The sequence below is a fragment of the Colius striatus genome, chromosome 16, assembly GCF_028858725.1.
Source record: "Colius striatus isolate bColStr4 chromosome 16, bColStr4.1.hap1, whole genome shotgun sequence".
Lineage (NCBI taxonomy): Eukaryota > Metazoa > Chordata > Aves > Coliiformes > Coliidae > Colius > Colius striatus.
In genome coordinates, this window is record NC_084774.1 from 1902535 (window position 1) to 1923125 (window position 20591).

General features: G+C 55.8%; 1 protein-coding gene across 5 annotated transcripts in view; it reads right to left on the reverse strand.

Annotated features, from left to right (window-relative positions):
- Window positions 1-848: 848 nt before the first annotated feature.
- DLGAP4 (DLG associated protein 4) overlaps window positions 849-20591 on the reverse strand; it is a 66294-nt gene continuing 46551 nt past the window's right edge. For all 5 annotated transcript variants that reach the window (XM_062009265.1, XM_062009266.1, XM_062009268.1 and 2 more), the window contains 6 exons: window positions 9993-10354; window positions 8089-8180; window positions 7263-7672; window positions 5423-5514; window positions 3828-3980; window positions 849-1174 (listed from right to left, as the gene is read on the reverse strand). In XM_062009265.1, the coding sequence (XP_061865249.1) occupies window positions 959-1174; window positions 3828-3980; window positions 5423-5514; window positions 7263-7672; window positions 8089-8180; window positions 9993-10354 (1325 nt within the window). In that variant the 3' untranslated portion in view covers window positions 849-958. The remainder of the gene's footprint in view (window positions 1175-3827; window positions 3981-5422; window positions 5515-7262; window positions 7673-8088; window positions 8181-9992; window positions 10355-20591) is intronic.

Genomic DNA, 20591 nt, shown 5'->3' on the forward strand with positions numbered 1-20591 from the left:
AAAGGGAAGAGGAGAAAAAAACCCAAGTGAAGCGTGTGTGGATCATGCTGGTGGTTGTTCTGTGGTCCTTCAGCTCCCCTCCCGGCTCTGGAGCAGGGTCCTGCTCTCTCGGGGTCAGCCGAGCACCATCCCTTCCCCCTCCGCCAGCTAATTGCGTGTTTGCTGCTGGGCTGCATCTCAACAGCTCTGCATCACATCCCACAGACCCTGTCACCCCTCACTTCAGTAACACAGATACAAACCCACTGCCCTGCCCCTGCCGTCCTCCCCCCACCCCGATGACCCCCGCAAAAGGGAAACAAACCAGACCCCCCAAGGCAGGCTGTGCTGAGCTGTCTGCCGGAGCTCTGGGGGAGGGAGGGAGGTCGTTCCTGCCACGTGAACCAAGCCGTGCAAAGGGTGGGAGAACAGGAGCGGAAGGAGGAAACAAACCAAAGGATGAGAAGGGTGAACAGAACGGAGGGGCAGGAGGAGAAACAGCGTGGCAAGTGCTCGAGGCTTCATGTTTTCTTGTCCTCTTCTTGTAAACAAGCTAATAATCCTCATTAGATACAAGTGAAAAGACTGAAGTTCCAAGTTGAGGGGGCTGCAGCTTCCAGGAGTGTCTTTAGTCCGTTCGGCATCGCCACAGCTGGGACACAGCCGGGGACACAGCCAGGACACAGCCAGGACACAGCCAGGACACAGCCGGTCACACACAGCCGGGGCCAGGTTCTTTTCCTCCTTTTTTTGTTTTGTTTGTTTGTTTTTTTTAAAATCTTCATTACTTAAAGCTGAGAGAAAAAAGCCAACTCAGGAGCCCTTTTCAAGGATGGCTCATCGTCTCTAGACTGAATAAATCACACTAGTTTAGAGAGAACCTTTTGTGTTTTTTTATCCTTTTTTAATGAGTTATAAAAACCCCGCAGTGCTTCGCTCTGGGCTCACGGCCGGGTCTGTGCCTCGCTCCGCGCCGGGCTCACAGCCGGGTCTGTGCCTCGGGGACGTAGATCTCGATGCTGTCCGCGCTCTCGGTGGCCGAGTTCTGCCGGACGGAGGCCGCGCGCTTGGCCGCCATCAGCCGCTTCCGCGCCTCCTGCCGCTGCTTCTCCGAGTCCGACGCCTTGTCCCGGGTCAGTTGGGATTTGGACTTGGCTGGCTTCTTTGGCACTGGAGGGGGTGGTTTTTTCTCTTCCTTTAGGGAGACAGTAAGGAAAAACCCAAACATAAAATAAAAATGCACAATTGGAGGCCAGCGCTATGGGATGGGCTGAGGGAGGGCTGAGGGAGGGCACGGGGCGGGCTGAGGGAGGGCTGAGGGAGGGCTCAGGACGGACATGGGGCGGGCTGAGGGAGGGCTGAGGATGGGCACGGGGCGGGCTGAGGGAGGGCTGAGGGAGGGCACGGGGCGGGCTGAGGGAGGGCTGAGGATGGGCATGGGGTGGGCTGAGGGAGAGCATAGGGTGGGCTGAGGGAGGGCTGAGGGAGGGCACGGGGCGGGCTGAGGGAGGGCATAGAGCGGGCTGAGGGAGAGCACGGAGCGGGCTGAGGGAGGGCACGGGGCGGGCTGAGGGAGGGCATAGGGCGGGCTGAGGGAGAGCACGGAGCGGGCTGAGGGAGGGCATAGGGCGGGCTGAGGGAGGGCTGAGGGAGAGCACGGAGCGGGCTGAGGGAGGGCTGAGGGAGGGCACGGGGTGGGCTGAGGGAGGGCACGGGGCGGGCTGAGGGAGGGCACGGGGCGGGCTGAGGGAGAGCACGGAGCGGGCTGAGGGAGGGCTGAGGGAGGGCTGAGGGAGAGCACGGAGCGGGCTGAGGGAGGGCTGAGGGTGGGCTGAGGGAGGGCTGAGGGAGAGCACGGAGCGGGCTGAGGGAGGGCTGAGGGAGGGCACGGGGTGGGCTGAGGGAGGGCACGGGGCGGGCTGAGGGAGGGCACGGGGCGGGCTGAGGGAGGGCACGGAGCGGGCTGAGGGAGGGCATAGGGCGGGCTGAGGGAGGGCTGAGGGAGAGCACGGAGCGGGCTGAGGGAGGGCACGGAGCGGGCTGAGGGAGGGCTGAGCGAGGGCACGGGGTGGGCTGAGGGAGAGCACGGAGCGGGCTGAGGGAGGGCACGGGGCGGGCTGAGGGAGGGCACGGAGCGGGCTGAGGGAGGGCATAGGGCGGGCTGAGGGAGGGCTGAGGGAGAGCACGGAGCGGGCTGAGGGAGGGCACGGAGCGGGCTGAGGGAGGGCTGAGCGAGGGCACGGGGTGGGCTGAGGGAGAGCACGGAGCGGGCTGAGGGAGGGCACGGGGCGGGCTGAGGGAGGGCACGGAGCGGGCTGAGGGAGGGCACGGGGCGGGCTGAGGGAGGGCACGGAGCGGGCTGAGGGAGGGCTGAGGGAGAGCACAGAGCGGGCTGAGGGAGAGCACGGAGCGGGCTGAGGGAGGGCACGGGGCGGGCTGAGGGAGGGCACGGAGCGGGCTGAGGGAGGGCTGAGGGAGAGCACAGAGCGGGCTGAGGGAGGGCTGAGGGAGAGCACAGAGCGGGCTGAGGGAGAGCACGGAGCGGGCTGAGGGAGGGCACGGGGCGGGCTGAGGGAGGGCACGGGGCGGGCTGAGGGAGGGCACGGAGCGGGCTGAGGGAGGGCTGAGGGAGAGCACAGAGCGGGCTGAGGGAGAGCACGGAGCGGGCTGAGGGAGGGCATGGGGCGGGCTGAGGGAGGGCACGGAGCGGGCTGAGGGAGGGCACGGAGCGGGCTGAGGGAGAGCACGGAGCGGGCTGAGGGAGGGCTGAGGGAGAGCACGGAGCGGGCTGAGGGAGGGCACGGGGCGGGCTGAGGGAGGGCACGGAGCGGGCTGAGGGAGGGCTGAGGGAGAGCACAGAGCGGGCTGAGGGAGAGCACGGAGCGGGCTGAGGGAGGGCATGGGGCGGGCTGAGGGAGAGCACGGAGCGGGCTGAGGGAGGGCTGAGGGAGGACTGAGGGAGGGCCCGGGGCGGGCGGGACCCAGCAGCAACGAGGCCGAGCGCCGGGTGGGAGAAGCGAGAGCCGTTCTTGGGCAAGACACTGGTCAAAATTAGCTTCCCCAGTTTTGGGAAGTTCTTCTACGGAAGAACTTTCTCACCGAGAGGGTTGTTCAGCATTGGAACGGGCTGCCAGGGAGGTGGGCGAGTCCCCATCCCTGGGCATGTTTAAAAGCCACACAGCTGGGGTGCTGAGGGCCAGGGGCTGGCGGTGGGCTGGGCAGCGTGAGGGGAGGGCTGGGACTGCAGCAGTTTACAGGGCTTCTCCAACCGAAACAGTGCTGTGATTCTGTATTGTTTGGAATGTGTCCCTTTGCATGTCACGGTCGAGCTGTGGACTAGAGCTTGCAGACCACGCCTGGCCCAGCACAGGCAGCATGAACACTGAACTTGGTCTGGGATGGCAAAATTTTAATGTGCTGCCCTGCCCAGAGCCATGGTCCTTCCTTCCTTCTTCCTTCCTTCCTTCCTTCCTTCCTTCCTTCCTAGCCAGGCAGCCTGGCCCAGGGACACAGCCTGTGCTGCACTGTCAAAAGGTTCCAGTAGGTGTTTTTTATACTACTGATAGACCAGGAATAGTTAAAACCTATCCATGCAGTGCTTGTAACACTAGAGGCCTCTGTACCACTGTTTTAGGCCTACACCACCACACTGGCATCTCTCCGTCTCAAGGCTCCTTCCCCTTGTAGGAAATCACTATTACTCAGGAGTGCACTGCAAGACTGGGAGGTTACACTGCACAAATGCAAGGTGGTAAAAGCCCTACAGATCTCCTAGTGGCAGACAGAAATAGGCCTCAGCCGAAATGCCTGTGAGGTGTTCTGGCCACTCTCAACTGCCCCACACTCACCTTTCTCTCCGGTGTCTCTGCCAATTGCCAGCTATTAGCCTTCAGGTGGTACAGCTCATCAAACTTCATGCTGATGTCTTCAATGGACAGCTGCAGGAGATCCCAAAACCCAGCCAGGTCCTGGGCTGTGGGTCTGGGATTGGCATTAGGGTTCTAAGAAGGAAAAGCATAAACAAATCTTTCAGAAAGAATATACTCTCCTGACAACTGAAACACAGGAGACACCAGCCCTAAAAATGCAGACACAACCCTCATCATTTACAGACAAAGCTGTTTCTGCTAAGATCAGGAAGTAGAGATCCTGACTTCATTTCTCCTGCAAGAACCACTCTGAAAAAGGCACTTGCTCTCTGTAGCAGGAAGCAATGGCTCGTTCCATTTTCCCCAAAGCTTCCCCAGCCAGTGGTAACCACGCAGCAGAAACCTCCAGCTGAAAGTCCCCAGCACACAACTCAGAGCTGGAACTGTGGCTTCCTACCCAGAGATCCTGATTTTGGGGTGGGTAAGAATGGAAACGGACACAACGTGCTGCAAAGCACAGCTCTGACACCTGCAGAACTTGCAGGCCAGCCTACAGCCATCCCAAGAAGCCAACATAGCTTTCATGAGCAAAATTAGCTACGTCTTCCCCCTGCAACAACCTGCAAGTATCAATATTTGTCAAGCTGGGCTGAAAACCATTAAGCAGTTTAAGTATCTTCCAAGAACAGAATCGTCTCAGTTCTGAGCCATTTGAAGCACCATCTCAGGCCTGTTTTGTCTCAGGAAAGCATGGGCTCAGCATAAAGTCCCAGGGAGACCTCAGCACAAAGCTCTGGTGAAGGCCTGGCAGCTCGTGGTGCTGCTGCAAATGTCTCAGCTGCAGTGGCCCAAGATGAGCAGGCAGATGCTCAGCACTTTCCCCTCCTCCTCCTCCTCCCCAAATGTGTTCATTTTTTTTTTCTTTGCAAGTAAAAGGGCATTCACCCCTGAGGAAGTTTGCAAAATCCATACCATGAGAAAGCTGAGGGGACAAAAATCCCCCCCAGCTTCCCACCCATCCCCACGCGAGCCCTGTTCGGCTCCCAGCAAGGCCAAGGCCTCGCCTTATGTCTGAGTTCAAACCCTGCTTTGTGACCACCGAGGGACAGTTTCACCACCCACATCGTCTACACACCCAGGAAACACGCTTGGAGAAAAACAGCAGGCTTCTCAAAGGCCTTCCCTTGGGAAAGCATCAGTGGTGCACCCGATGAAGCCCTTCAGAAGGATGGGAAGAGGCAGTTTCCAGGCCCACAGCAGCAGGGGCAGCCGACTGCTCAGCCTCAGTGTAAGCAGCACGGCCCGGTCAGCAGCGCAGGGAAGCTCCCCTGTGCTAACTGAAGCACCAAAAGGAACTGTAAACACTTACCCCTGAGCAGAGCACAGCCCAAGAGCTGCCTATTCAGAAGGGAGGTTGAGGCCCTCGGCCTCGCACTGCTCTGCTGCACTCACCCATCACGGCACAGTGCTCAGGCTGGAGGCCACAGCTGCCCTGGCTTTGTTTTACACTGCCAGTAGCCCGTTAATGAATGCATCCCCTGCTCAAAACACAGGAGAAACAGCTCCAGACTCACCAAGTTCTGTTCACAGAGGCCGTGGAACTGCTGGAACTTCTGTGACATGAGCAGCTGTGCGCTGCCCACTGCACTCCGGACTTTTCCCAACACTGTGGGGGAGAAAAGGGAAAAAGCCCTCAGTTGAACAGACTGAGAAAAGCAGCAACAATCTCAAGTGTTTCTGGAGCAAGGAAATACTCCTGGTTCACTAGAAAAGGGAGTTTCAGAGACTGCAGAAACTAACTGCTCTCAGAGAAAGATGCAGTCAAAGCACGATCTCTGTTTGTCTTTGCCACCTCTTACTGCTCCTGCTAGAGCAGGTCAAAAGGCCAGACTGAGCATTACATCAGAGTACCCTGAGGTGCCTTCAGACAAGCCACCAGCACAATCTCAGTGAGCAGATCTCCTGGCATCTGCTTGCAGATCACAACCCACTGCTCTTCCACTCGTGCTCTTCCACTCCCTGCCCCTCACCCTGCCCAGCCCACCACTAACCCCTGGCCCTCAGCACCTCAGCCCCACGGCTTTGGGATCCCTCCAGGGCTGGGCACTGCCCCAGCTCCCTGGGCAGCCTGGCACAGGGCTGACACCCCTCTCAGGGAACAGTTGTGCCTCAGCCCCAGCCTCAACCTCCCCTGGGGCAACTTGAGGCCATTTCCTCTTGTCCTATCTTTTGGTACCTGGGAAAAGAGACTGACTCCCACCTCAACCAGCACCCTCATCCCTCAGCCCCTCCCCAGCACCCTTGTGCTCCAGCCCCTTCCCCAGCTCTGTGCCCGGCTCTGGCCACGCTGCAGCCCCTCAGTGTCCCTGTGGCAGTGAGTGAGGGGCCCAGCACTGAGCACAGCCCTGGAGCTGCAGCCAACTTCCAGTTACCAGAAGGGATTAACACACTGGCAGGTTAGGACTTTTAACTCCCAGGACTTTCTGCTGCTGTCAGTGGGTTTTCCAGGAAGCCTCTGGGCATGACAACATTCTTCTGCTCATTAAGGGAACAACCATCTAGGCTGTTCCCTTCCAAAGGCACCATGACAGACCTCCAGTGCATGTGACTGTCCTACAGATAGGGATGAACCGATCCTCCTTCACCTCTCCAGACTGCCACTGCACTTACTGAATGTTTATGGATGTTGGTGGGACACGTGTGAGCCAGGCTCCCCCCATACCCAGCACATTCTGGGTTACAGAACCTGCTAGCAGATTGCTCTTAGGAGACACAGACGTAATGCCACTCTGGTCTTGGTGTCTTTTCTTGCTAGAACACTTGCCACAGGCAGAACAAGGGCACCCTGAGGTTGGGAGAGCCCTGGCAGGGCCTGTGCAGCTCGGCAGCCAGCGCAGCAGGATTAGAGGTTTAGCTCCCCACGCCTCAGCTGTGACACTGAGCTACAAACGAGGCTCAACGTGACTTCACCTTTCTCAGGCATTAAGAAAAATCACCCAGGCTCAAAGCAGACATCCTGCCCTCTGCAGCCCAGTCACCCACTTGTGACTCTGCAGGCACCACAGGCCTGACTTGCACTGGAAGAAGCACAGGTTCTGCCAGGCCACTTGAAGACAATGGAATAAGCTGCACTGGGACAAGACCCAATGAAATCAGGTGGCCTTGTGTTCCCTGTGCATGTGCTTTTGGTGTACTGAGCACAAGTTCAGTGAAGCTTTCCTAGATGAAGAAACCTCTTTGTTGTGAAGACAAGTCCATCAGTCCTACAGATGAAGCCAGCTCAGAAGTTTACCGTACCCTCTCCACAGAAAACGGGTGCCTTGCCCCACACTCACCTTCTGTCTCTGGCAGCTAATGGCAGAGAGCTGATCCAGCACTCAGTTACAGCTCTGTCTGGTGTCTGACAGCACCTACCTTCTTCAGAGAGGTTGTTCTCTTTGGTCTCCTGGTCCATCTGGCGGCACCAGCCTTCCAACCGCTCTGTCTCTGCCTGCAGCAGCTTCAGGAACCAGTAGCCGTCCCGCCGGCAGGCCCCGGGCTGCGGGGCTTCCGACGGCGACGTGGACGACGTCTCGAGCCAGGGGTCAGGAGGAGGAAGGGAGGAAGGCTCCAGGGCTGGGTCATTGTTTTCTCCATAGGAGAGGTTTCTCTTAATCTGTGAGGGCTTGGCTGGTTGCCTGGTAGTGGTATCAACACCGACAGAGTTGTTATGTTGGGGGCACTCAGCAAGGCTTCTCTCAGATGACTTACAGCTAGAGTTATTGGGTTCCTGTGTGTCAGAGTCTGTGTCCTGTTTGGAGGACATGCTGTGAGAGTGGCTGTTTCTAGAGAGATGAGAAACAAACATGAGATGGCAGAACTCAACCTGTCTGTCCTCACACGCATTTGTTTAACCTGCCTGCAGATGAGCCTCCCCCTGCCTGCCCTGACCTCACACACACACACACACACACAGGGGATTGCAAGGCTGCCTGCTCACTGCAACAGGCTGTTGAGCTGAGAGGACTGACACACAGCTACAGCTACACCTTGTTCCTTTGCCTTTAACAGTGTCCAACTCCTGCTGATTTGGCTGTTTACAGAAGAAGGGCTTTTTGCAGGGTGTGTGCTGTGGAGGAAGAGCTCTCCACGGGCCCCATTCAACCACCCACAGCAGAACAAAGAGAGGGGAAGGACTAAGCCAAAGTGGGGCAGCACAGTTTAAGGAAAAGGCAACTGGAGAAGTTGGTGTCTCACTCACCGCCACTCGTCCTCTACCTGCACCCCAATGGACTGGAACTTGGTGGCTGGTGGAAGAGGCTCCTCTTTAGTCACTGGCTGAAGGCAGTCAACCTATGGAACGAAACACAGTGCCAAAAACAGACACAAGAAGTTGCTGCTGGAATGCAGGGGAGTAGAGGAGGTGTGCTGCAGACACACAGAGCACCCTGACAGCACACACCAGCGGGGGCAGAGCATGCTGCTGGGGCTGCCTGCAGGGCTGCTGCCACCAGCCCCTCTCAGAGCACTCTGCTCTGCCAGGCTCTGCTGCTCACGAGGCTGTGGCACGTGGGGCAGGGCTGGGGGTGCCTGAGGGAGCAGCTCTGTGTGTGGCACCCAGCAAGGGCCAGCTGATTGAAGAGAGGGCAGCGACCTGACTGGATAAGAGGTTTTCAGAAGGAAATCCAGGCCATGGGGCAGGTGGCTTGAGAACCAGCTCAGAAATGGAAGAGAGGAGGAAGGCAGTTGGCCTCTCCAGTGTGAGTCCTCTTGCCTTGCTGCCATTTTCAGCACGTTTTGCTCCACTAGCCCAGCAGAAAAGCTTTCCCTATTGTGTACCTACTTGGCCTTAGTGCCATCAGCACACACACACAGGGGCTCAGAGCTCAGCTCCTGCATTTGGACTTGCCCAAGTACTCGAGTTCCTGTCTGCAAGTAACAGCCTGCAGCACTGAACCAGCATTTGGTACAGAAAAGTGCTGGCAGCAGTGAGCTCTCTGGTCCTGGGAAATCTATCCACAGGAAGAGGGTACAACTGCAGATGACTCAGGTTTTGCTGCACAGAGCATGGGCTTATGCTACTCAGTGGGTTCTCAGTGGACTATATCATCAACAGCTCACTCCCATTGACTTCTACAGAGTGAAATGCTTCCAGCAAGAGAAGCAGCAACCTGCTGCAAGGAACTGGTTAGTGCTGGGCAGGGTGAGGTTCCTCAATCATCTTTTTGAACCAAAATGACTGTGTGACTCTAATGAACACAGTCCTCCCTCCTCCCTGCAGCCCTGGGATGGTTTTGCACTGCAGCAGTCCCTACTGCATGGATGTCAAGTGGAACAGCCCATGTCTCAGAAGAAAGTTGTCCCTAGGCCCATGAGGGACAAGGAGCAGACTGCTGGAAATTACACAGGACAGAGCACAGCCTTGGCACAGGCACACAAGCAGCAAAAGGCCTCTTTAGAGGGACTCACTCAGTTAACATGGACCCTCTGCTTTAGGAAACAATTTAATTTGGTACCAAAAAAGCTTAAGTCCTGTCTGTTCTGTTATGGAAAGCTTCTACTTAGTTCCAGAAGCACAGGGAGCTGCTGGAGAGAGTTCACAGGGACACAGAGCTGCTGAAGGGAGTGGAGCAGCTCCCTTGTGATGAAAGGCTGAGGGAGCTGGGGCTCTGCAGCTTGGAGGAGACTGAGGGGTGAGCTCATTCATGTCACAAATCCATCAAGGGTGGGTGTGAGGAGGCTGGAGCCAGGCTGTGCTCAGGGATGGCCAGTGACAGGACAAGGGGCAACAGGCACAAGCTGGGACAGAAGAGGTTCCAAAGAGACACAAGGAAGAATTCCTTCCCTGTTGAGGTGAGGGAGCCCTGGCAGGGGCTGCCCAGATGGGCTGTGGAGGCTCCTTCTCTGGAGACATTCCAACCCAGCTGGATGAGTTCCTGTGTGCCCTGCTCTAGGTGGTGCTGCCCTAGCAGGGGGGTTGCACTGGATGAGCCTTCCAGGTCCCTTCCAGCCCTCGTGATTGTGTGGTTCACCCCTGGGAACAGAGGACACTGGTGTCTCTTGCTGGTGTGAGTGAGCTCAGATGCACCTGGCCAGGCACAGGCACAAGCCAAGTGGACGGGTGGAGGACGCTGCTTAGGACAAGGGAGAACAAGTGTTCCCCACCTGTATCCCTATGGACGACAGCTTTCTTTTGGGGATATTCTCCACCTTTGGCTCTTCACTAGTCAGAGTCCCTTTGTCACTCTTCAGAGTAGCATTTTTCTGGGGCAGCTCGGGGGTGTCCCTGGCGGGCGCCGCGCCGCTGCCCCGCGTCACGCTGGGTGTCCTGGTGCTGTCCAAGCTGTCCGAGGAGTTGCTGAGCCCCGACTGGCTGGTGACCTCGCTCTTGGGGTCCTGGCTGTCCAGGTAGGTGTCCTGCGCCGATTCGGTGCTGCTCTGCACAGTGACAGAGATGAACGGCTTGGATGTGGTCCGGGGTGGGACGGGAGGTGGGGTCTTTTTATATGCCACTAGGCATGATGAACCTGCAGCGATGGAGGTGGGAAGAATGGAGAAGGCAAAAGACAGATTGGGGAGAGAGACAGAGAGATACAGTAAAAGAGAAAGAAAAAGCAGGTCAGTCACAACGTCCAAGAGGAGCCTCCAGGTAGAAGCTGGAGGCAGAAACGCAGAAACAGCCTACAGCCAGCAGCTCACACTGGGCACCCCGAACCAAAGCGAAGGGGAAGCGGAAGGCAGAGCCAGAGCTAGCTTGCAAAAGAAGTCAAAAGGAATACCATGACATGTGAAAGGCTGGAAATGGAGAAGAGGTACAGAAAAGCCTCCCAAGAGTGCTACAGGGCTTGGCAGGTGTAAGCCTCCACGTTTGGCTAAACCCTATGTTTTAGTGTCCTAGTACAGCCAAGTGTCTCAGCTCTTTGTCCCATCAGTTGACAAGTTTCAGTGTCTGGATCGGGGTGCTGTTTATTCCTATAAAAATGGAAAGAAGCCATAAAGTCTGTTAGATGCTGATGGTAAGAACAAGCATTTATGAAGTGCCTTAAAAACCTGGCTGCTGTGCCCCAGAGGAAGATGCATGGCAGGGAGGCTGCTGCTGTCGCTCCACGGCTGCAGACGTGTTCCCAGCAGGCACACGGAGCACACAGACCCACTACACGTCCAGACACAGGTGTGGTTGGCCACCCAGGGCACAGAACACCCATGTGAGCACAGGCAGCAGTGATGGCCTCATCCTGGCTCCACAGGATGGGAGTCCATTAGTGAAAATACACGTACAAAGTGGATCCTGCAGCAGCTGTGTTTCAGCACAGAGTCTGCTCAGTTCCTGGCCCCTGGACATGCAAAAGCCTCTGAGGCCAGTATTTACCATACTAATGGCTAAAGTTCCACTTCAAAGAAGGACCATAAATGGGGGAGTTACAGATAAGGTGACCTATGTTTCCACAAGCATTTATGTGCCCAAAGATGCCAAGCACTGAAACAGTGCTACTGCTACAGGACAGCTAAGGAGCCTGCCATGGAGCTGCCAACCAAGCTGCTCTTCAGCGTGAATCTGGACAGCAGCTCAGGAAGCACAAACCCCACTCCAGCTCCCCTGAGGCCCCTCAGGACACCAAGCCCAGCACAAATCGTGCAGTGTCCCGATGGCTGGAGAGCGGGACCTGTCCTGAGCGCTCAGCCCTGCCCACACAGCACCTGCTGACACACAGCCCACGGGGCTGCCAGAGGGACCTGCAGGAGAGAACCACAGAGCTGAGAAGTAACTGGGACAAGCTGCTGTATCTGGGGGCTGGGTGATTTTTCAGCTTGATCAGTTCCCCGCGCTGGCACAGGCCACATGAAGTGCTTCAGGCAGTCCACAGCTCCAGCCAAGGACAGGATCCCCCTCACCTGCCCCATGCAGAGGAGGAGCTCCTGCACTCAGGGCGGCAGCAGGACCTGCTGCACACGCTCCAGCAGCACCAGCTCAGAAGCGTTTTGCATCTCCAGGCGAGTCAGGCTCACCATTGGGAAGCCTCCTCAGAGATACCAGATCAGATGGCACAACTCACACAAGCACAGGCCAAACTGGACCCCAGAGCTGACTTTTGCTCACTGATGCTGCTTCACAGGGTCTGGTTCCCTGTGCAAATGCACCAGCTGCCGTTGCAGCAGGAGGCATGGAGGTGCTAAAGCAACAGTCACTGCACCCTCCTTCCCCATGTTCTCTGCTGGACACCCCCAAAGCCCCCTCAGGTGTAGTATTTATCTGTTCTACACAGGAGGAATGGCCTCTTGGGTATGAGCTGTGACAGTTCATCTGCCACCACCACCTGCTTGTGCAGGACTCCACTGCTGAAGATGGGAGAAGCAGTTCAGCCACAGACATGCCCCAAAAAGCTGAGAGCAGCCCAGGTCCTCGGCTGCTCAGGCACCCAGCACTGCCCTCTGGGGAGAAGCTGCCAGAGCCCCTCCAGCCATGAGCACTCCACACATGAGAAGAGCCCCCACAGTCACTGCCAGCACCAGCTGCCCAGAGAGCACCATCTTACACAGCTGCAGCACTCTCCAGGCCGAGTCTTAGTCCCTGTTTGTGCGGCCCATCGCAACAGAGCAGCGCAGGAGCAGCCTGCAGAGCCACGGCAGACGCAGCCCTCGCTGAGCCCTGGCTGCACCACTGAAACACAGGATGCTTCTGCTGTACCAGGGGCTACAGCCATTATCTAGGACAAGGAACAGCCACCCAAACTGGCTGTGCAGGACCTTGTCTACATGACCCTCCAGTTGAATTCCATCTCTGTGCTGCAGAGGGCTCTGCCTGGACACGCCGCAGCGAGCCTGTGACCCCAGCTGTGGCAGGGGTGTGCTGCTTTTCCTGACAGCAAAAAACAGCCAAACACAAAAAGCTTTGCATGTTTACCAGGAGCACAGCTCAAGTTACCCAGCTGCTGCCTACACCCACAGGGCTGGAATGTGATTGGGAAAAGTAAATCAATTGCTGATATCGAATGCTGCAGCCGGGCTAGACAAGGGGAGGGCAGCACATCAGCACAGGAAGGCAGCAGTTTCCTGAGGTCAGTGGTGTTGGGGTCAGTAAGATAGACCCAAATTCATCCTCCCACCTACTAACAGTATGAATACTGTCTGTGCTGCTCTTATACAGGGGGAAACTGCAGCATTCCCTTGTCGTCTTCTCGGGGATCTCCTCACACCACCAGATCAGCTGAAGAGCATCACAGATGCCCTTGTTTATGTGTATGTGGTCAAAGGCCACATTTATGGCTCTAAGAAACACGGCAAATGAACAACACAAAAAGATCAGGAGGCTTGAAGAACTGGGGATGCTTTGATTAGTGTAATTGCAAATTAACCCCCTTGAAGCCCTCAGCAAGCACAGAACAGCAGCAAAGCCAGAAATCACACCTGACCTAACACAGGTTCCGAAAGCAGAAGCTGGGAGTAAACCCATCCAGAACACTCTGCCTTTCTCCCTCAGAACAACTCTGAACTAAGCTTCAGTGTTTCTTGAATCTGTGAGCAGAGACAAGATCAGAGGCAGCCAAGAGCATCCCTGTGTTTCTGTTCCTGTGCCAAGCCAGAGGCATCACACCCTTGGGGCTCCGAGAGCAGCTCCGGCAGTTTGGAACGTTGCAGCTGCTGACTCACCCCTCCAAAGGGCTACAGCCCAACAGAGGATGGATCTGCTCTTACAGCTGCTGCAGGTCACAGCCCATTATATTCTAAACTCAGCTCGTGCCATAATGTGGAGCTACAACCCCCATGGGCTCTGGAGCACAGACACATCTGACTCTACAGCGCCATCAGCTGCATTTGCTTGTGAACATCAGCCACGCTCTAAAACAGTGCAGAAGAACAAGCAAATGTGGAAACTCCACTTAAGCTTCAAGGCTTTGCAGCACTAGGTTCCTCCTGCTCATAGGATCTTCAAAGCCTCATCTAAGCAAGCTGTTTGAATTCACAACTGGGCCATGGATGATTGATCTCTGGGGGAGGGATGTCTGTTTATAGTCTTCCTTGTGCCATTATTTTTAGAAAGCAGCATGTTTCTAAATGAGCATCTTCCACATGACGTTACCTGCTGCTCTCTGAGGCTTGAGCAACACCCACTGATGCAGCCCTGGGCAGAAGAGCCTTGGCCTGCAGAGCCCTCCTGACCCCCAGCCCAGCTGGGCACGCTGTGATCCCCCCCTCCCCATCCAGGGGAGCAGGTATTTGCTGCTTGAACGACCAGATGTAGGAGTCCTCACAGCCTATAAAATGCAGCAGTGCCTGAGGCCCCGTTCACACCCCACCAGGCTGCCCTTACCTGCTGGGGGCCTGGCAGCACTGCCAAGGTATCTGGGCTTTGGTTTAAACGCTGTAATCGCCCTCAAGAGTGCGTCTGGCACCAAGTGCCCAGCGATTTTGTTGCTGTTGCTGATTCAACACAGCCTGGTGGTATTTCTAATCATTCCAGTGACTTCAAGGACCTACTCAAGCCTTTCTTATTTTTGTTAAATTACATCTCAAAGGCTCCAAGCCCCAGACAGTTGTCAAGGCAAGTCAGATTGCCTCGAACACATCAGCAGGCTCAGGCCGCTCTCACTTTCCTGCTCCTTCCTCCACAGGATGAGCTGGAGAAATGAATTTCCTCATGCATAAAGCAACATGCTCTGAAATAATCTCTCCTGCTACAAGACAAGCTCATTTGCCTTTAAAATGAAACAACCCCATAATCCTGCAGCAAATGAGAAGCACCATCAGCTGCATTATCCCCTGGGAGACTTTGGTTGCATGTTTTCGGTCCCACGTCTTGTGTCTGCCACAGGGTCTCACAGATGGAAGGAGTTTGCATTTGGAGGCAGTTTTCAATAGCAAAGGGAACTGGAACAGCCACATTCCAAGCAGCCTGACCTCTGATTTTCATCAGCACTTCAAGGTTGAAACGATAATGAGCTGCAGGATGTTTTATATGTAGAGAGCCCAAGTAGAACGATCCCCAGTTACAGCTGCTACAGAAGGCAATGCAGACCTTTATTGATTCTACTGTTCACAGCAATCACTTCAGACCTGATTTTTCTGCTAAACCAAGATGTTTCCAGCATTTACAGCCATGGCCACAGCACACAGGCCTCCTCCAGTCTGTATCTGGCCTGTATAGAAATACTGGCTGTTCTACAGGTCAAGACACCTGCACCAGTTAGAGGCACAGATGAGAAACCTGCCCAAACTTCACCAGTCAACGGGAAAATATTCCCCTCTGGATGAGATAGGGAACCCATGTGAAGATGGCATCTCTTGCTCTAAAAGATGCTGTCTTTAGAGTGCTGGAGAAGTTTTAAAAGAAGCCTTACAGTGTATAAACAGAACCACACTCCTGGAAAGAAAAGTGAAGTGACTGAACTCATTTAAAGAGACTGTTTATGGAAGTGCTATAAATACCTTCTCCCTCAGTGATTTCCCTTTGTACATCTCACTGGTACTGATCTTGGAAGGAAGAAGAAACTTCACCTTGATACAACAGAGAGGCAAACAGGCACTTAGCAGGGAAACAGTTGCTGACCAAGACCAAGCAGTCAGGAATGGGCTGTGGACTCTCCTGCCCTGTCCTCACCCAGCAAGCTGCAGCCTAACCCCAGCAGCAGCATCCCCACCATAGGCCCAGACCTCTGAACGTGCCCAGAGACCTGCAGTGACCAGCCCAGCCGAGCCCTCCTGATGCTCTGATAATCATGGTGAGCCTTGTCAGCACTTCAGCAGCTCCCACAGCCCGCAGGGTGCTCAGGGAGCCCACGCGCCAGGGCTGTGCCTGCAGGTCACACACACCACGCTTCTCCCAGGGACAGGCACAGCCACCTCTGTGCCACAGCCCTGCCACACCACCCCGAGTGGTTCTGATGGAGCTCAGGGGAGAAAGTCAGTCTTATGTTGCCCTTGTTACTCATCCTGTGCTTGGCCAAGGCGCAGCTCAGCAGGCAGCACGGCCAGGCTGCAGCCTGCTCAGGCTCAGCTGGAGCACAGCTGGGAGAAGGGGAGCACTGCTCCCCTCTGCCTGCAGGCTGCTGCTTCCCCACCAGCTGAAGACAGGCACTTGTCTCCAGCATGGACAATGAGGCCTTGGGCTCTCTGCCCCCATCCCTCTCCACACCATCCCCCTGGACTCCCAGCCAGGAGCAAGGGCATCACAGCAAGCTCAGGGAGCATGCCAGAGCTCACATAGAGGGAAGGCGAGTCTGCAGCAGGGACTAAAGGAGCAGCAGGCTGCTCTCTCCCATTGAAGCAGCTTGGGGACATACTCTGAAACTCCCAAGCTGCAGCTCTTCCTACCAGCAGCTATGGAAGACAACCAGACCTCACTTGCAGCTTTACCCAGGTCACTTCTCCTGACCCAAACACGATGGGAAGTGGCTACTTCCACCTGAAGCGAACAGCATCAGCTCATCTGTGAGACAAGCAGAGAGGGGGGAGATGCCCTTTCTAAGGAGCCACATGCACACCCAACCTTGACCCCTACCCCAGCTCCCCGCTGGCACAGCCTGTACCAGCTCTGTACACTACAGTTCAGCTATTTGGCATTTGAAGAAAGAAAAGAAATCACTGATAGCTTCAAGAGAAACACCTGCTGGCCCAAAGCCCCACAGCATCCCACCAGAGACGCTGACACAGCCAGCTCCTCCTCACCGCTCAGCAGCACGGGCTTCCCTGTTTGCAAGGGCCACAGTAGCAAACAAACACCTGTGCAAATAGGTCTTCACTTCTCAGCTGGGAAAACACTTGCAAGTGCTGGTCAAACAAGCACAGAACTGCTAAAGGTTTCACCTGCTGCTCCAGTTCAGGTTCAGGACACACTTTGGCTACAGCAGGTCTCTAAGGCAGGAAAGTACTTGTCACCTGTGCATTCACCTGCTGCCTGGTGCTAAGGGACAAGGGACTGCCCTGCACTTGCTTGACCACTGTCAAGCACAGAAAGCTCCTGCATAGTATTGAAACAAAAGAGCTGGATATATCTGCAGGAAAAGGACCTCAAACACACAGCGGCATCTCTCACATGTTACAGCCATGCAAATACAGAAGCAAAGGGCTCTCCTTGAACACATCAGCTCTGTGTTTTCAGACTAACAGTACAGCTTTCATCCAGCAATATGCCACAACATACTCAGTGCAGCTATTTGTGTTCTCTGGTTGCCCCTGACTGAGATGCCTTGGGATGAGGTGCAGCAGTGGTCACTCAGTGACTGCGCAGGGCAGGCCAGAGGGCACGGGCAGCAGAGCCACTGCAGACCTGCTCCCTGCACTGTGGGGAGGCAGAAATGTTTAACCAGGGAAGGACAGGCTAAGAGGGCTGGGATCCCTTCACACCAGGGACTCGGCGTTTTTGTATGTGCCAGAGGTTTGAGCCTCCTGGAGATGATCTGATTTGGGATTCAGAGCAGTGCTGGAGCGCAGGACGGTAATGAGCATTTACACACTGACAAGTGTCACACTGGGGAGGCAAGGCAGCGTGGGCTTTTTACAAAGCCACTTGTAGAAGGTCTCATTTACAAGCAGCACAAAGGGTCAGGTGACAGCAGTTAAACACCTCTGCCCTTTGGTTTGGTCATCTGCCCCTTTCAGCAGGGACTGCTCAGCAGGGCCGGCCTAACCCTAAGGAGACAACAGATGCTACAGGGAACACCAGCCACAGCCACTCCCAAACCCATCTGGAGCAACTATTACTGGGGCTTCTATTTGTATTGGAAGACACTGTGTAATCTCTCCACAGTAACTTGCAGCGTAGGTTTTAAGGCGAGTGGGAGCAGTGACGGGCAGCTCCACCCTGCTCCACGGACACAGCCAGCCCCCTGTCCACTGTGGGGCTTGGGCAGAACTGCAATCCAGCCTGCACAGGGCACAGGCTCAGGCAGCCTTCTCTTCCTCTCACTGTCCACCACGTGAATTCATTAACAAGCACCAAGATCTCCAAAACCAACTCTCCTGCTTCCAAAAGTCCCGAGAAAAGCCGTGAGCATGGTCCCAGGAGAAGCAGAGCTGCAACTGACACGGGGGCTGCCCAGGGACGGGACCCCTGGCCTCCTGGCTCGCTGCCCATTTAGTGGTGGCACACACATTTTCCCACCATGGGGATGGAGTGCAGGGAATGGTCTGTCAGTTCAGTCTGTGTTTGCTCTGCACTGCGAGTCAGGTTGTGCTCAGCCCCTCAACACCCTCACTAATGAGTGCTAGTGCTTAATGACCTTAATACACCAAGAGATGGGAGACAGCACAGCTAAAGGGAATTCAAGCCCACAGGGTCCTGGGATTTCTGCTCCCCACTCACACTCTGTCAGTCTCCACCGAGACCCAGCTCTGAGGGCAGGAATTTGCTCATCAGGGCAGTGGCCTCAGCACACCCCAGGCAGCAGCACATGGACTCCCAGCACCTGTCCTGCCAGTCTCTCTTACACAGGGTGGGCAACAACACACACCCCAACCGATTCCTTCCATGCCAGACCCTGCCTTGGCCCCAGTAGACCCTACTGATGCATCTCACCAGCACAACCTGAGCTGCAGAGCCAGCAGACTGGCCTCTGGAGACAGGCCTGAAGGCAGAGCTGCCTGCTCCCCATGGCCAGACTCAGCCATTCCCCAGCCAAACCCCTGGCCACGTGGGGTTTGGCCACTGAGGAGGAACCAGTGAGGTGCCAGCACCATCCTAACCCCACGGCAGGTTTTCAACATGCATGGAAAGCTCCAGTGCCAGCAGCCCAGCTTGGCTTTAAAGCCACTCAGATACATGTCCTCCTGTTTGCCCGTGTCCAGGAGCTGCAGAAATAGCTCATGAGCAAATCCAGTGAGTATCCACAGTGCCAAGGAGCCCCATCCCAGGCTGGTACAAGCATCATCCAGTAGCCTGGTTACTCCATGGCCACAGACAGCTCCCACTGTCCCCTCCTCACCTCGGGATCCTCTCACACCAGGCAGCTCTGCAGCGAGTCCCTGGCTGTGGCACAGCGAGGATTCCCAGGAGAGGGGTCTGGGAGGAGACTGAAGCTTTGCTGTGCATACAGCAACAGTGGCAGGGAACCTGTGCTGCTGCTTTTCCTGCCCCTGGAGAAGGCAGGGAGCCCTGCCAATAGCCTGCCTGCACACCTGGGCCACGAAGCAGCTAGTCCTTTCCACAGGGTCATCAGGAAGAGGCTGAGCTATGAACCATCTGTGCCACAGGGACAGAGGATTCCTAGACAGCAGACACTTCCATCAGACCCTGCCACTGGGACAGGCCACATGAACCTCCCTGCAGCCAGTATCAGGTCCCACATCTGGTAAGAGAAACTGAGACTCAATGGACTGGAGCACACAACAGCTGGCAGAGTCCAGGCAGGGCACAGCAGAGCTGGCCTGCAGCTCAGCACACCCCCGCTGGCAAGGCTCCAGGAGACACAAGGACCACTTGGGTGGTACATGGACCACAGCTTATAGTGACCACACATCAGCCAAAAGCTCCTCAGACGGTGGGTGAGTGGTGCTGAAAGATGCTGCCACAAGAGGAGAGCAACAGCCCTTTCTGCTAAAGCATCACCCATTCCACCTCCTGCACAGAGCTGTGCTGCAGAAGCCTCTCCCAGTGGGGCAGAGGAAGGTCCTGGCAGCAGCAGCAGCCCCAGCACAAGGCATTGTCTACTGGGCTTTGGCCATGTGCTGGTGGGCAGCCCAGCAGCACAAACACACAGTGCTCAGGGTAGCTCCAACACCACCAGCCAGTAGATGAGAGAGACTCACCTGCCAGGAGAGAGAAAAAGCAACTACAGATATTTAGAGATGCACTTTCCAGAGAGTACTTTTCAGGAATAGCACTTACTGCAGGCTCCATTCCTCTTTGCTTTTAAATACATACTGTGGTGGTCTCCAGATGCTGGTTCCTTCACTGAGGGGCTGGGCAGTCTGACACTGCTCACTGCAGCCTTTTGTCCAGGCCAGTTCTGGCTCTGCAGCCCCATGTGTCTGTGTTGGAAAGGCCTTGTGAAGAAGAACTGTGCAGGACATCCAAGACCATGAATAATATGCAGAGAGGCAGTGAAGGGAGCACTGGTCTGAACTGGCTGCCAGGGTCACAGAACAGGGACCAGTCTCTGGACTCTCCCCATTCAATGCTGCTTTTCCTGCTAATTTTGCTTGGGATTACAGTAGCACAGACACGAGTTTAGACCATAAATGAAAATCAGATGAATTATCCAGTGTCACTAGGTCCTGTCCAGCCAGGGATGATAAGCTGCTGCTGCTCTGCAGAGGGGCAAACGGCACAGAGCAGGGGCAGGTGTTTGGAGGAGACACTGGGTAAGGATCGGCCGAGAATCCTCTGTTTATCCTCTCGAAGGGCAGGGAGGGTGTTGGTGTTAATCTTCAAAGTGTTCAGCAAAGCTAGTTTAAGTAGGCAGGCCTTACTAATTTCTCTCCAAGCTATCAGTTTCTAGAATACCCTGCAAAAGGAAGTTCCAGCAGCACAAGCCACATCCTCTGCACGTGCCGGTGCTTTGCTTTATGCGACACCGCATCACTCGCAGGACGGCAGATGGGGATGACTGTAACTCACCCCTCTGCCACTGCACAAGTCCAGGGAGCCTCAACACACCTCCTCAAAGCCACACCCAGTCAAAAAGCACATGGCCAGAAACCATGCAGCACCACTTGCTAAACGAAGGCTGTTCCTGTCTGTGTCAAAGCTCAACAGCTCCAAGTCAGTGTTTTAGGGTGGGCTGACCGCTAAAACACAAATTCAAGTCATTCCCAAGCACTTGCTCACGT